This window comes from Triticum urartu, chromosome 6, assembly GCF_003073215.2.
Source record: "Triticum urartu cultivar G1812 chromosome 6, Tu2.1, whole genome shotgun sequence".
Taxonomy (NCBI): Eukaryota; Viridiplantae; Streptophyta; class Magnoliopsida; order Poales; family Poaceae; genus Triticum; species Triticum urartu.
The window spans coordinates 61,598,365-61,611,559 of record NC_053027.1 but is presented as its reverse complement, the minus strand read 5'-3'; the positions used below and the strand labels follow the sequence as shown (position 1 = coordinate 61,611,559).

At 43.8% G+C, this 13,195-nt stretch overlaps 1 protein-coding gene across 2 annotated transcripts; it reads left to right on the top strand.

Moving 5' to 3' along the window:
• The first annotated feature begins 2,167 nt into the window (after nt 1–2,167).
• On the top strand, nt 2,168–4,949 carry LOC125514906 (F-box/LRR-repeat protein 14-like). Of its 2 annotated transcripts, none has more exons than XM_048680277.1 (2): nt 2,168–2,369; nt 3,180–4,949. In XM_048680277.1, exon 2 carries the CDS (start codon nt 3,771–3,773, stop codon nt 4,626–4,628), a length of 858 nt encoding a protein of 285 aa, XP_048536234.1. In that variant the 5' UTR covers nt 2,168–2,369; nt 3,180–3,770; the 3' UTR covers nt 4,629–4,949. The 2 variants fall into 2 exon arrangements, with proteins under 2 accessions (XP_048536234.1, XP_048536235.1); XM_048680278.1 differs by having other exon boundaries at nt 3,161–4,949.
• The last annotated feature ends 8,246 nt before the right edge of the window (nt 4,950–13,195 follow it).

Here is a 13,195-nt window from a genome sequence, read left to right as displayed (position 1 = left end):
ACGCATTAGTCCCTTAACCTATAAGTCTTCAATACACCAAAATCACTAAGGAGCACTAGATGCACTTACAGCTACTCTGAAACCGAGTAATTACAATGATAGATTTGGGGTTAGTCGGAAGCAAGCTGTGTGGCATGGTTGACCAAGATGAAATTTTCCCCTCCACTCGAAACGACATTCTTTGGGCCATCTCAAGTGACCAGATTCAGAAAGCATGGCCATGCGGCGCGAGCTAAGTGTTAACTCCATTTTTAGAATTTGGATCACATGGTAGAGAAAAGATGTCGAGCTACCAACAAGGACAAGGATGACAAGCACTCACATTAAGCTTGACAATGTATATCGCGAGGTAAACGAAATGGGATACATGACACATCGTGAACTACCTTGAGTACATAAACTAAGGCCTAAAAAAGCACGCGCAAACTTCGTATGAGAAAAGTCAACAAAATGCTCCTTTAGAATCTCAGTTCAGTTTATTTCTCTGTCTTATCTATAAGCATGGTGTTGCTTGCGCCGTTACTCTCAACAGCTGTAGAAATTACCGCAATCATGTTCAAAATAATTTGATAGTGCAACTAGATTATGCACAGAAAAAAATAAAAATAATGTTCTGGCATGCATATAGTTTCTGTTTTTTGTAAAGAAAAAGGTCATAAGTCGTTGCTTCATAGAGACGAGAAAGTACTACTAGGAATACCAAAATCTCTTCTCTTCTTCAAATCTCGTTTGCTCCTTCCCTATTCCACTCCTTATTTGTTTGCATCCTCTCCTCACTTTTTCTTTCCGTCAGTCCCTGACTCCATTGCAGTTCCGTTCGTCCCATCTCAGTTTTCCCTTTCTCGTGTTGGCATGGTGATTGTGACTTTTTTTGCGAAAATGATCAAATCTATTATAAAAAATCATCAGAACGAGCCGCGGTCGCTGCTCCTCTACTGAAGCTGGCTTGACCTTATCAATGACAGCCGAAAAGTTCTCGTGCACGTGCCCCTAAAGACCAACGTCCTGGAGCCGCAGTCGTCGCCGTTGAACCCTTACATGAATTTGAAGGACCTGACACCAAATCTCGCCACATGACGGGAAACTCGAACCTCATTGTCCCAAGGAGGCGGCAAAAATCTACGTTGGAGCTCTGTCGACTACGTCCAACGTGTCCAACTCAGGCAGGATCAAAGTCCGGAAGACAAACTCGAAGAAGCGCCAGCATCCTCCCGAGCGTCGCACCTATATGCAGACTAAAAAATCAAACCAAAACTATTAACCGAGCGAAGGCACCGGGATTCCCCTCCCCACCACCGGCCGCCAGAGCAACATGCAGAGATGAGGCGAATCCATGGGCTCACCAATGAAGTCTGCATGATGATTGCCACTTGTATCAAAGAGGTAGAGAAACTGAGATAGTAGATGGAGGAAGAAGAATAAGATTGATAAGAAACTGAGATAGTAGATGGAGGAAGAAGAATAAGATTGTTAAGAAACTAAGATAGTAGATGAAGGAAGAAGAATAAGATTGATCTAACAGTAAACAAACTAAATAGACAACACTGTCTAATGTGTGTCTCGATATTATATAAATTAGACATGATTTGTATTAAACCATTAAAATATATATGGCCTGTGTTGTAACGCACGGGCAATTAACTACTACCTCCATTCCTAAATATAAGACGTTGAGGCAGTTTAATTTAGGAATGGAGGTAGTAGTAGATATTTCCTTGACTTGTAATAACCCTTCCGAAAGTATGAGGTGATTCTTATTGATGTACATGAAAAATTTATTTTTACGTACAATATCATTTATAAAAATACATGTCCACTTTCACATAAACGCAAACATTTGTTTTGATACATGTGAACATTTTTCATCACACGTGAACATTTCTTATCGCATACAGGAACATTTTAGAAAGTTGCTAGACATTTTAGAAAGTACATGAATTTTTTCGTGTACATGGACATACTTTAAAATGCCTTAACATTTTAATTATTTTTTCAAACGATTAGATAAAATTTGCGAGATAAATGTATGTTTGAGATTTATAAAAAAGGAAAAACAATTCGTATTTGTAAATGAGTCGCACCCAGAGCTTTTTTTTTGAGCTGGCCATATGGGTCGTGCCTCTCGGACCGGCCTGTGGGCAAGCTTTCTCGACTCGGCCCGCTGCAGCTCGCAATAGGCCTGCCCCACATCTTCCTTCCTCTTCCTCCGCTGGAAAGGAGAGGAAATGGGATGGGAGTGAGAGTAGGGTTTACACTCTCCTCCGATCCCTAATCAAAGGAGAGAAGCACTCTCCTCCGCTCCGAGCGGCGGCGGAGATACCCTCCTCTCCCACGGTCGCCGCTGTTTCTATCTCCCGGTCGTGCTCAAGGTACCGCCGTTTTTTCGCTTCACCTGACCCCTCCCCTGTTCGTTGGTTCCCCCATTCGACATGTACACGCTTTCTTTTAGATTCGCTTTCTTGATATTGATAGGGGAAACTCGACCGGTTGTAGCATCCATAATAAAGTTAGTCAATGTTGCAAATCCATTCTCCTAGGTAGGAGTAGAAAATAAGCTTTTTGCAACTGAGTACTACCCTAGGGTTGCAGCAAATACTAGTATTTCTAGTTGAACAGATTATCTGTTAATAATAACTGCACCCTGTGAACTCATCGGCTGTGGCAAAATGATCTCCCTACTTTCTTTCTTGCCCAAGCAAGAGCTACAAGTACTAATTTGCTTGCTCTGGTTTTCATGTTATTAATTAAATCAGGTGCCTCCACTCCAAATAAGTCGGTTCAGATTCAGCATGTGGTCTTCTTGCGGAATTGCTTGCGTCGATCCTAGCTCGTTTCTTTGTATTCTCTTATAGCTAGTTCATTATCCAGGCTCTGCTACTTATGGTGCTAGTTTAATTTAATGATGTGGCATGTAGTGTCATTTTTTCTTTCTAACAATCTAGAGACAGATAAGGTGCTAGCTAGCTACTACTTTAATTAATCTCCATGGTTACGAAGAACACACAAGAGAAAATGCTCAAAGTTCATCAGTATATTCTTCGTAATGAGTGTCGCCCTTGTCATCTCCATCTTCACATGCATTATTCTGATATATCATAAGTTTGAGTCCAGCTCTTTGCTTGTTTTCTGAACCTTGATATATATTACCTGATTGCTACAGCTGAATTTGCTCAATGTAGGACCTACCAGAGGCTCTGGTGACAGAGATTCTCAAGAGGATCACCAGCACAAGTGATCTGAATTCTCTTTCCCTTGTGTCAAAGCAGCTCTACAAGATAGAGGGGAATCAGAGGGGTGCTATCCATGTTGGTTCCGGTCTTTGCACTGCTACGAAAGCACTGACATCATTGTGCGCCCGGTTCCCAAATTTGCGGAAAGTGGAAATCGATTACTCTGGTTGGATATGTGGACATGGAAAGCAGTTGGACAAAAAAGGCCTTTCTGTGTTTTCATCTCACTGTTCCTCGCTGACTGACCTCACCTTAAGCTTCTGTTCATGCATTGATGACTCTGGGCTTGGTTGTTTAGCTTATTGCAAGACATTGGTGTCTCTCAGGCTGAACTCCACACCAAAAATAACATCATATGGGCTTCTCTCGGTTGCAGTTGGTTGTACAAGTCTATCTGCTCTCCACCTTATTGATTGCGAGAAAATCGACAGTGTGGAGTGGTTGGAATACCTTGGTAGGGATGGATCGTTGGAAGAGCTTGTAGTGAAGAATTGCAAAGGTATCAATCATCATGACTTCCTAAAGTTTGGTTCAGGATGGATGAAGCTCCAGAAGTTCGAGTTTGAGAGGAAAAGAGGAATATATGATTGTGTTCCAGGTGATGTGGTTTATGACTCCTCGTACGATGCTCACAGCATGGATATATGTGATTTCTGCTGTGAGAGTTTGAAGGATTTAAGGTTGGCGCATATTAAAACTTGGCCAGAAGTAGGGCTTCGTGTTGTCCTAGGGAAGTGTAAAGCATTGGAGAAGCTTTGCCTTGAGTATGTTCATGCCCTAAATGATAATGACATGATTGCATTATCTCGGAGCTGCAGCAACCTTAAAAGCATCTCACTTTGGCTTGACCCGCAGAGGTACTCTAGTGATATCAGCTATTGTGAAACCAGGACATCATTTACTGATAACAGCCTTTACGCTCTAGCCCTCAACTGTCCAATGCTTCAGATCGTAGACCTCAGCTTTACAGGATGTGCTGCTGACTGGCCATCAGAAATAGGATTCACACAACAGGATTTTCTGGTGCTCATTCAGTCCTGCCCTATTCGTGTTCTCGTGCTAAATACTGCCAACTTCTTTGATGACGAGGGGATGAAGGCCCTGTCATCCTCACCATACCTGGAGACACTCGAGCTTATATTGTGTGAAGCGGTAACTGATGCTGGGATGCACTTCATTGGACAGACCCCACGCTTGAGTAATCTCACACTTCGGTTGTGTCATGAGGTGACTGATGTCGGAGTGGCTGAACTGGGACATGCACATAAGTTAGAGTCTTTGATTATCGATTGTTGTAGCAAGGTCTCTCTGCAAGGGGCGGAGGGTGTTGCCAAGTCGGTTCACTACTCCAGCAACTTCTCAGATGCCCTGATGAAGGCAATTTGTCTCGGCGCCTAGTGATGAAGTGGTCTCCAAAATTTTCAGTATGAATTTGCGGCTGAAGCCATTAAGTTATTTAGTGTGCATCATCGGACAAGGCTGTGCGTTATCCAACCTAGATCCACTTGTCTGGACTTTCTATTGCCTTTTCTACCTTTACTGCTATGATTTTTTCTGTATGACAGTCTAATGATGATCTTTGGACGGCATCTGGTGAATGAAACTTTAATAGTAGGCACCACTAGTGTACTGTAATTCTTGTTGCATAATTTCTACTCTATAGCTGTTTTGTAATCCGCACACATCGTCCCCAAGATTCCCTGTTTTGCTGTTTGGTTTTATTGATTCTACAAGAGATGTTGTGAACCCTGTTTACTACGCAAGGGATTTGAAGACATGTATATCTGCCTGCTACCTCCGTGTGGCAATTCTGGTATGGATCAGTGTAGTAATGGTCAATGTTTCACATGGATCTGTAGTACAAAGGCGGCATGCTTGTTTTGTTGATATTGATTCTATTTTGGGATGTCTTCTTGTTGCTTCGCTAAGTTACGTGTAGTTGCTAGCACAATTTTGGTTTTTATATTCCAAGATTACAAATGGAGTGATTCATCTCATGGAAGTTGAGGTACAACTGAAACTTGAGCCACTGAAGGCATATGACATAGTTGTGTGCTAATAACATGCCTCCAGAAATTTAGAGGGGGTCGCGTTTCTGTTTACATATCAAGAGTATGATGAGTGTATGAAAAATCAGAATTGAGATCAGAATTGAGTACACCATTTGAGAAGATCGTATCTAAAAGTTGGAGAAGCCAGCGCAGAACTTTTGTTGTGATTGTCGTGCACTAAGTTGAAATCTGGTTGAAAAAACTGAACTCTAAAAAGTATTAGGGTGTGTCTAGGGCACATCTAGATGTGCTTTAGTTATTGCACATCTAAGTGAGTGAATCAAGCATAAAGAGAAAAAGAAAAAAGAAAATATTCCCACGAATCTCAATGTAAGATCAATGAAAGTTATTACCACCTTTTTTCAAATATATGTAAAATGTTTTGGTAGGCTCTTTAGGTCATACTTTGAGAATAACGATATTTATCCTACGATAAAAGAGTGTACGCCTATATTTCTTTCATTTTTTTCTTTCAATTGTTTTTACTCATGGCGCCATCGATATGTCTTCCTGCCTCCACGGGAGGTTACAACTTAAATTATTTTCCACGGCGGCAATAGACGAGAAAGAGCAACTAGGCCCTCGACAACATGTACCTGTCGAGTACTCATCTCCCTTTGCTCAAAGAGGGTTTTAGCACGGGACTCAGTTGACTGGCCGACACCTTCAAGATCGTTCTTATCTCCCCACGTGCTGAATGTACTGGCTTTCCCTTGGTTCCGCCGACAAAACAACCCAAACCTCTGTTCGACTTTTCCAATTGGTTGTTTGTCGATTAGCGATGCAATTCTTTTGTTGTAGGATATGTTAGTTTCGTTTCTCTTTTACTTCCGCCTTCTTTTTTTATTTAGATAGCAGGATATGCCCGAGAGAGAATTTTTCCCTCCCAGGACTATGGCTCTAGATGAGCCAAATCCTCTTCTAATACCTCTCCTGGAAGTCAAGGAAGTCGTGGAAAAAATAGAGACAAAATCCATGAAGAATCTCATCTAACATGAGCCATTTCGAGCTTTTCTAGGTGTGGTATGAGCGGCGCTACGATTACTCCGGGCGTACCGTGCGCCGTCGGATGCTCTAGACTACTTATGTAAATTGGTTGCCGTTTCTTCGTATAAAATCCGATTTGACGTTCTTGGGCTCGTTGGAAATGCGTGAATGACGCCGAGGCATCTTTGGTACTAGATATTGATTTTCAACACTTTGGAAAAAAGCCATTTTTTGACACTCCAAAATGCGTAAGTTTGGTGCGTGGATGTCCTCCGTATTGAAACCATCTTTCGTATTTTTATCATGTTTGGTCCTAGGTTGCTCCAAAATACCTGTAGACACAACAAAACAAAGAAAACTAAATGAAAACACTAACTATGAATGCACACAGTGAAAAGAGTGAAAACCGGAAATCATGCATAATGGACTTGCATTTGGTTCAATGGGACATGATATATAAAGATAATATGCAACAAATGAACTCTAAAAATGCGTATAAAATAGAGCCATCAGCTTGTTATCTTTCCAACAAACTTGGTTTCATCTGAATCATATTTCATTTGCAGAAGTTATGCTTGTTATGGCGTCGAATGTTTCAACTGTCTTCTGTAGGAGCAGTAGTACCGGCCTCGTTAGCGGTAGTAGTGCCTCCCTCCTGCAGCGGTACTACCGATTGAAGAACCGCTCGCACTACCGTCGAAAGAGCCGCTCGGGCTATATATAACGGTTATGCAGTGGTAATGACCCGATACTACTGGTGCCGCTGGGCGGTAGTATCACCCATGTACCTTTGCATGATTTTTTACTAATGGCTAACTGAATCCCAGGTAGCGGTAGTACTTCCCCTGCATGTTTCTGCACATAACGGTTTGAGTTTCGGGGGGGCCTCTTTAAGGGGGTTTCTTCCCAAATGGTTCCCCAAGCTTTTAGAAAATTCTATCTCCTCCATTGTTGATCTTCTTTGGGTTCTCCATCTCTCAATCCCTCCAATACTTCTTGCTCCTTCTCGAGTGAAAAGAAAGAGAGGAGATCTAGATCTACATCTCCACCAATCAATCTCTCCTCTTAGTGAGGAGAAGCTATTGGATCTAGATCATGGGATTCATTTGTTAATTTCCTCATTTTCCTTACTCCCTTGTAACTCCATATTATTAGTTGCTTTGGTGGGATTTGAGATTGAAGGACTTGACCACTTTGTGTGTTGGCCATCACAAGTTCGTACAACGCTTATTTTCCCTGATTCTTTAAGGCGATGATGGCGACTCCCAACCCCCCCTCCCTTGGCGACTCCCATGGCGATTCTAGGGTTTTACCCTAGGATCTCCTACCGACGACCCCAATGGATGGCCTCCTCCATTGGGACTTCTCCCCCGACCTTAGGGTCGAGGCACATGTGCGTGCATGCTTCGGATCTACCGTTCATTTCGTCCTCAACACTAACTCCAAGGAGTTCTTCCTTGAGGTTTCCTTATCCTCGACTTCTTTTCCCCTCTCGGAGGATTCTGTTGGTTTGGCTCTCCAATCATGTATTGGAGGGATCAGTGAAGGGTTCAAAGTTACTCGTTTGGGTGATCGTCGCTTTTGGTTCTCGGTGGCATCTAATCGTGTGGGGCACTTTATTTTTGGCCTACGAGATCGTATCTGGCCGGACTTCATCTGCCATTTTCATCTTCATCGAGGTGTGATCTCTCACCCCCGGTTGGTTCTTGGCATGCGGACACCGAGCTTAATGGATTGGCTTCATCACCTGGTCTGGCCATCAAGTCTAAGTGGATTTCATCAAAGTGCAATGATGCTATTGAACCTGCCTCAATCTCCGTATTTGAAAAATTGGGTCTGATCTCGTTGCCGACGGAGAGACATTCCTGCGAGCTTGCTTTACCGGAGATTTCTTTTGGCAGTTTTTCAGTTCTGGATTCTTAGGATAATCATTATCTTTTTCGTATTGGGGCCATATCTCTACCGATCTCATCGGGTATTCCCGCTACACTGCCGTCTTTTCGTGGAGGTTTGTTTACGTAGGGTTTATGGGAGTCTATTCCGGATGATAAACTGCTATCTATTTTGGATGGTTGGCAGGCTGGTTACGATAATGAGAGTGTTAAGCTGATGATGGAAATCTCTTCCGTACCAACCAAGGATTATATATATATAATCGGCTAAAACACTGCTCCGTTTGTGATAGGCTTGGTCATTTGGCAAACAGCTGCACTGATTCTTTCTGTCAAAGTTGTGGGGATGTTTCTGGGAATTGCATTTGCTTGGCATATTTGCCAAAAATGATGTTTCATCAACGTCCGCAGTCCCCTTGTCATGAGCCATGTAGAATGGGCCCTAAGTCTAATTTTTACTCCTGTAAGGCTTGTTCCGCGACTGATCATAGGGCCACCTTTTGCCCTGGGCTTCATCGATGCCATCTCTGTCGCCATCTGGGCCATGAGGCCTGTAAGCCTAATTTGTGTAATCGTTTCCCTCATCTGGTTTGGGCACAGAAAAGGCCTCACACAACACAATCTGAGGAGATCTTACCCCAGAGTAACTCCGATTCGGCTACGGTTGGTAACTCTATGGTTGTTGGTATGACCCGTGCTGTTCGGGATACGAGGTCACGCTGGGTTTGGGTCCGGAAATAGAAATCCCACGCTCTTTGGACGTGGCTACCTCCCATTGCTTGATGATACGACTCCCTGATCAGGGGGCAGTCAATTCCACCTACTAAAAACCCCAATCGGGTGAGCCGACGTCTCCCTCGAGCTTACCACCCCTGCCATCATCGCATTCACCCAAGCAATCTCTCTGCTCCTCGCCGGCAGCTCTAATCACTCCGCCTTCTCGCGCTCCGGTAGCTGGTGATATGGCAAACTTCCCGATGCACCCTTTTGCCTTTGCTTCAGACGGATCGACGTTCGACCGGGGCCCTGCTCATCGAGTCCAGCGCCATGTCATGGTGGTGGATGATCCTCCGCTCAAGCATGATAGGTACGCCATCGATCCTCCCATTCCTGATCATCAGAAGGAGTTCTGGCTTGCTGAAGTCTGCCACATTATCATGGTCGATCTGGAGTATGATTTGCTTGATGATTTCATCTATCCGCTCGGCATTGGTTGTGTGGTGTTTGCGGATATGGGGAGCAAAGATGCTGCGATTAGGGAAGGGCCTCACACTTTGACTGATGACTCTACTTTCTCTTTAATCCCGCATGATGAGAGTATCAATATGCGCATGCCTGCTTTTGAATATGAGGTCTGGATTATGTTTCTTGCATTCCCTATGGATTATCAGACTAAACATTATATCCATAAGGTTGTTTCTAACTTTGGTAAACTGCTAGTCTGGCCGTGTCCGGGTCAAAACAAAGCCCGCTTTTTGGTTAAGTGTCACATTAAGGATGTTGCTAAAGTCCGGCACAGTCTCTTGGTCACTAGAGTTGGTTTGTTGTCAGGTCTTGGTCGCTCTTGGTCTGTCCCCGTGTATGTGCTCAATGGAAGAAACACCATCCCAGGTCTGGTTGGCACTGAGGAAGCTCCTCCTCTTCTTAATGCCTCACCGCATTGGTATGAACTCCCATGCTATACTGTCATGCATCAGGCCAGATTGATGATATGGCTACGTAGGATGCCCTGGATGAAGCTGCCTGGAATGCGCCTGTGCCTGCTCAGGAACAGATTCAGGAGAATGGGTGGCGTATGTGGCCAGTGATCCCCCCACCGTACTCTGGTTTCAGCTTCAGAACCTTTTTTCAGTATGATGGGCCGTCTCTGATGGATGGCGTGGATCCCGAGCATAAAATTCAGGATAACTTGTCTGATGTTTGGTCTTCTGAAGAGGAGATTGAGGATGTCGAAGCTTCAGCTAACAGTTTTGTTCTTGGGAATCCTGTTAAACGTATGGCCTTTGTCAGGGCTGGTGGAGACTTGGTTAATCTTACTATTGCACTTGATTATGAACTGCTGCTTTGGATAGGAGGAATGCTCAAGTGCATGTACACACCTGCCCTCACCAATGTGCGGTTGGAGAATGCCATGTTCCCTCTCAATCCCTTCAGGATCAATCAGAGTCAACTGAACTCTGTCTTTGCCGCATGGATGCTTCATGTTGCACCCGAACCGGATTTTATGTCTGTGATCTTCTGTTCTAACTTTCAGTTGGGAGCCAGTATATTTCCCCATAACTTGCTGCATGAGGACTCATTTGTCATGGCTGATACTGTTAATGTGGAATGGGACTTCGCTGATCGATCCCCTAGGCTCAAAGCTATTACTGCGCATTTTGCTTCTGAAACTGTAGGCTCTCAGTCAGTTCCTGTTGCTCTGCCTGACCAAGGGAATGCCCTTCAGATGCTTGCTTCTTCGTCTCTGTTTAATGTTACTACCTCTCGCAGTGCTAAGGTGCCACTTGACACTACTGCAGTTAGAAGGAGTACCAGATCGAACAAGTATGATGGCTTCAAGGTCAACCATGTTTCTGACACCAAGCAAACCAGATCAAGGGTGAAAACTCGTGTAGTGTCGTCTGTCAGTGCAATTTCCATGGCTGCTGCTCCTGCAAAGGCGGTTACTGGTTTTTGCCCGCCTCCTACTTCCATCGAGGAAATTCAACAGGTGGGCGACCGCTGTGGGATTGCTCCTGAAGATTTATCTGCAGAGAAGCTGCTGGATGGCCAGCAGATGACCCCTGATGGTGAAATATGATCCTTCCTTAGACATGAATAAATCTTGGAATGTGTTATCATGGAATATCAGAGGCATAAAATCTAAAAGTAAACTTTTGGCTCTTAGGAATGCTATTGATACTAGCGGTTGTTCGGTGCTATGTATCCAGGAAACTAAGTGTGAATCTTTTGATTTAGCTTTTATTAAAACCTTCTGCCCCAAGCGCTTTGATAAATTTGTGTTTTCGCCCTCGTTGGGTGCCTCGGGTGGTATTATCACTATTTTGAATAGTTTTGTGTTTGTGGGCACGCCGTGGCACATTGATTCTTTTGCGGTGGGTGTTTCTTTGTTGCCACGCAATCCAGTGAGTCTTGGAATCTAGTCAATGTTTATGGTCCTTGTTCTGGTCAGAGACGGGTGGACTTTACTTCTTGGTTATTTGATCTTAATATACCTGATGATGAAAACTCGTTGATCTTGGGAGACTTTAATTTCATTCGTTCCACGGCGAACAGAAATAAACCAGGTGGAGACGCTGTGGATATGCTCTTGTTTAATGAAATCATATGAGCACAATCTTTGATGGAACTCCCTATCAAAGGCAGATCGTACACTTGGAGCAATATGCAGGATGATCCCCTGCTCGAACAACTCGACTGGTTTTTCTCATCATCTAATTGGACAACATCTTTCCCGAACACGATGATCATCTAATTGGGCAAACCTGTTTCTGATCATATCCCGTGTGTGGTGGCCATTGAATCAAAAATCCCCAAGTCCAAATTGTTTCACTTTGAGAACTTATGGGTCAACCATGCGGGTTTCTTAGATGTGGTTGCTGGCTCTTGGTCCAAGTCATGCCATGCTCCTAATTCTGCTGCACTTATCTACAAAAAGCTTAAAACTTTGCGATATGATCTCAAACATTGGAGCCGGGGTATCTCAAATATGAAAATCATGATTCAGAACAATAATGAGGCTCTTGCTCAGCTAGATGACCTTGAGGACAAGAGAACACTCTTTATCCAAGAAACAAACTTCAGGTGCATTTTAAAACTGCATCTGAACACGTTGCTTAAATATCAGAATGAATACTGGAGGAAGAGATGCAATGTCAGATACTTCAGGTTTGCTGATGAAAACACCAAACTCTTTCAATCACTTGCGACAGAGAGGTTTAGACACAATTCTATTGCCAATCTACGTGATGGAGACGTGGTGGTGAGTGATCATGTTGGCAAAGAGGGGGTGTTGTACAAAACCTACAAAGAGCGCTTGGGTTCCTCTAAGCCTACCAACATGTATTTTGATCTCTCTTGGATCATCCGACAGATTGATGCCTTGGATGAATTATCACCCCCCTTCTCAAATGAGGAGATCGATGTCGTGGTTAAGGAAATGTTGACTGATAGGGCTCCTGGCCCTGATGGATTTAATGGTTGCTTTCTTAAGAGTTGTTGGCAGATCATCAAAGAGGATTTTTACAGAACGTGTCAGGATTTCCATGGTGGCAAGCTTGATATAACCAGTATTAGTGAAGGGTACATTACCTTGATCCTGAAGATCTCATCTCCAGAGACTGCCAATGACTACAGACCAATAACTCTGCTTAACTGCTGCCTGAAAAATTGTCACGAAAATTTTGGCTAATCGTCTGTAGAAAGTCATTCTAAAAATCATTCACAGGAATTAGTACGGTTTCATTAAAGGAAGAACCATCCAAGATTTTCTAGCGTGGACATTTGAATATGTTCATCAATGTCAGACATCGTCGCGTGAGATTGTGCTCCTTAAGCTTGACTTTGCCAAAGCTTTTGACACAATCAAGCATGCCCCCATGCTGGAGATCATGCGACACATGGGCTTTGATGACAAATGGCTGGGCTGGATGGAAACAATCTTTGGCTCTGGTGTTTCTTTTGTTCTCCTTAATGGAGTTCCTAGCAGAAAGTTTTAGTGCAAATGTGGGGTACGGCAAGGCGATCCCTTATCACCGTTGATTTTTGTCCTCACTGCAGATCTCCTTCAAGCCGCGATCAATGATGCTTTTGCTCGGTGCCTGATTGACCTGCGCCTTCCATGCAAACGCAGTGGTGATTTCCCAGTGGTGCAGTACGCGGACGACACCATTCTAGTGATGCCAGCCTACCTCGATCAAGCTACTCGTATGAGAATCATCCTGGAGGATTATGCTGCCTCGGTAGGTTTGAAAATCAATTTTCACAAGTCCACCTTGATTCATATCAACATTGACCGGCGGCGTGCTATTGAGTT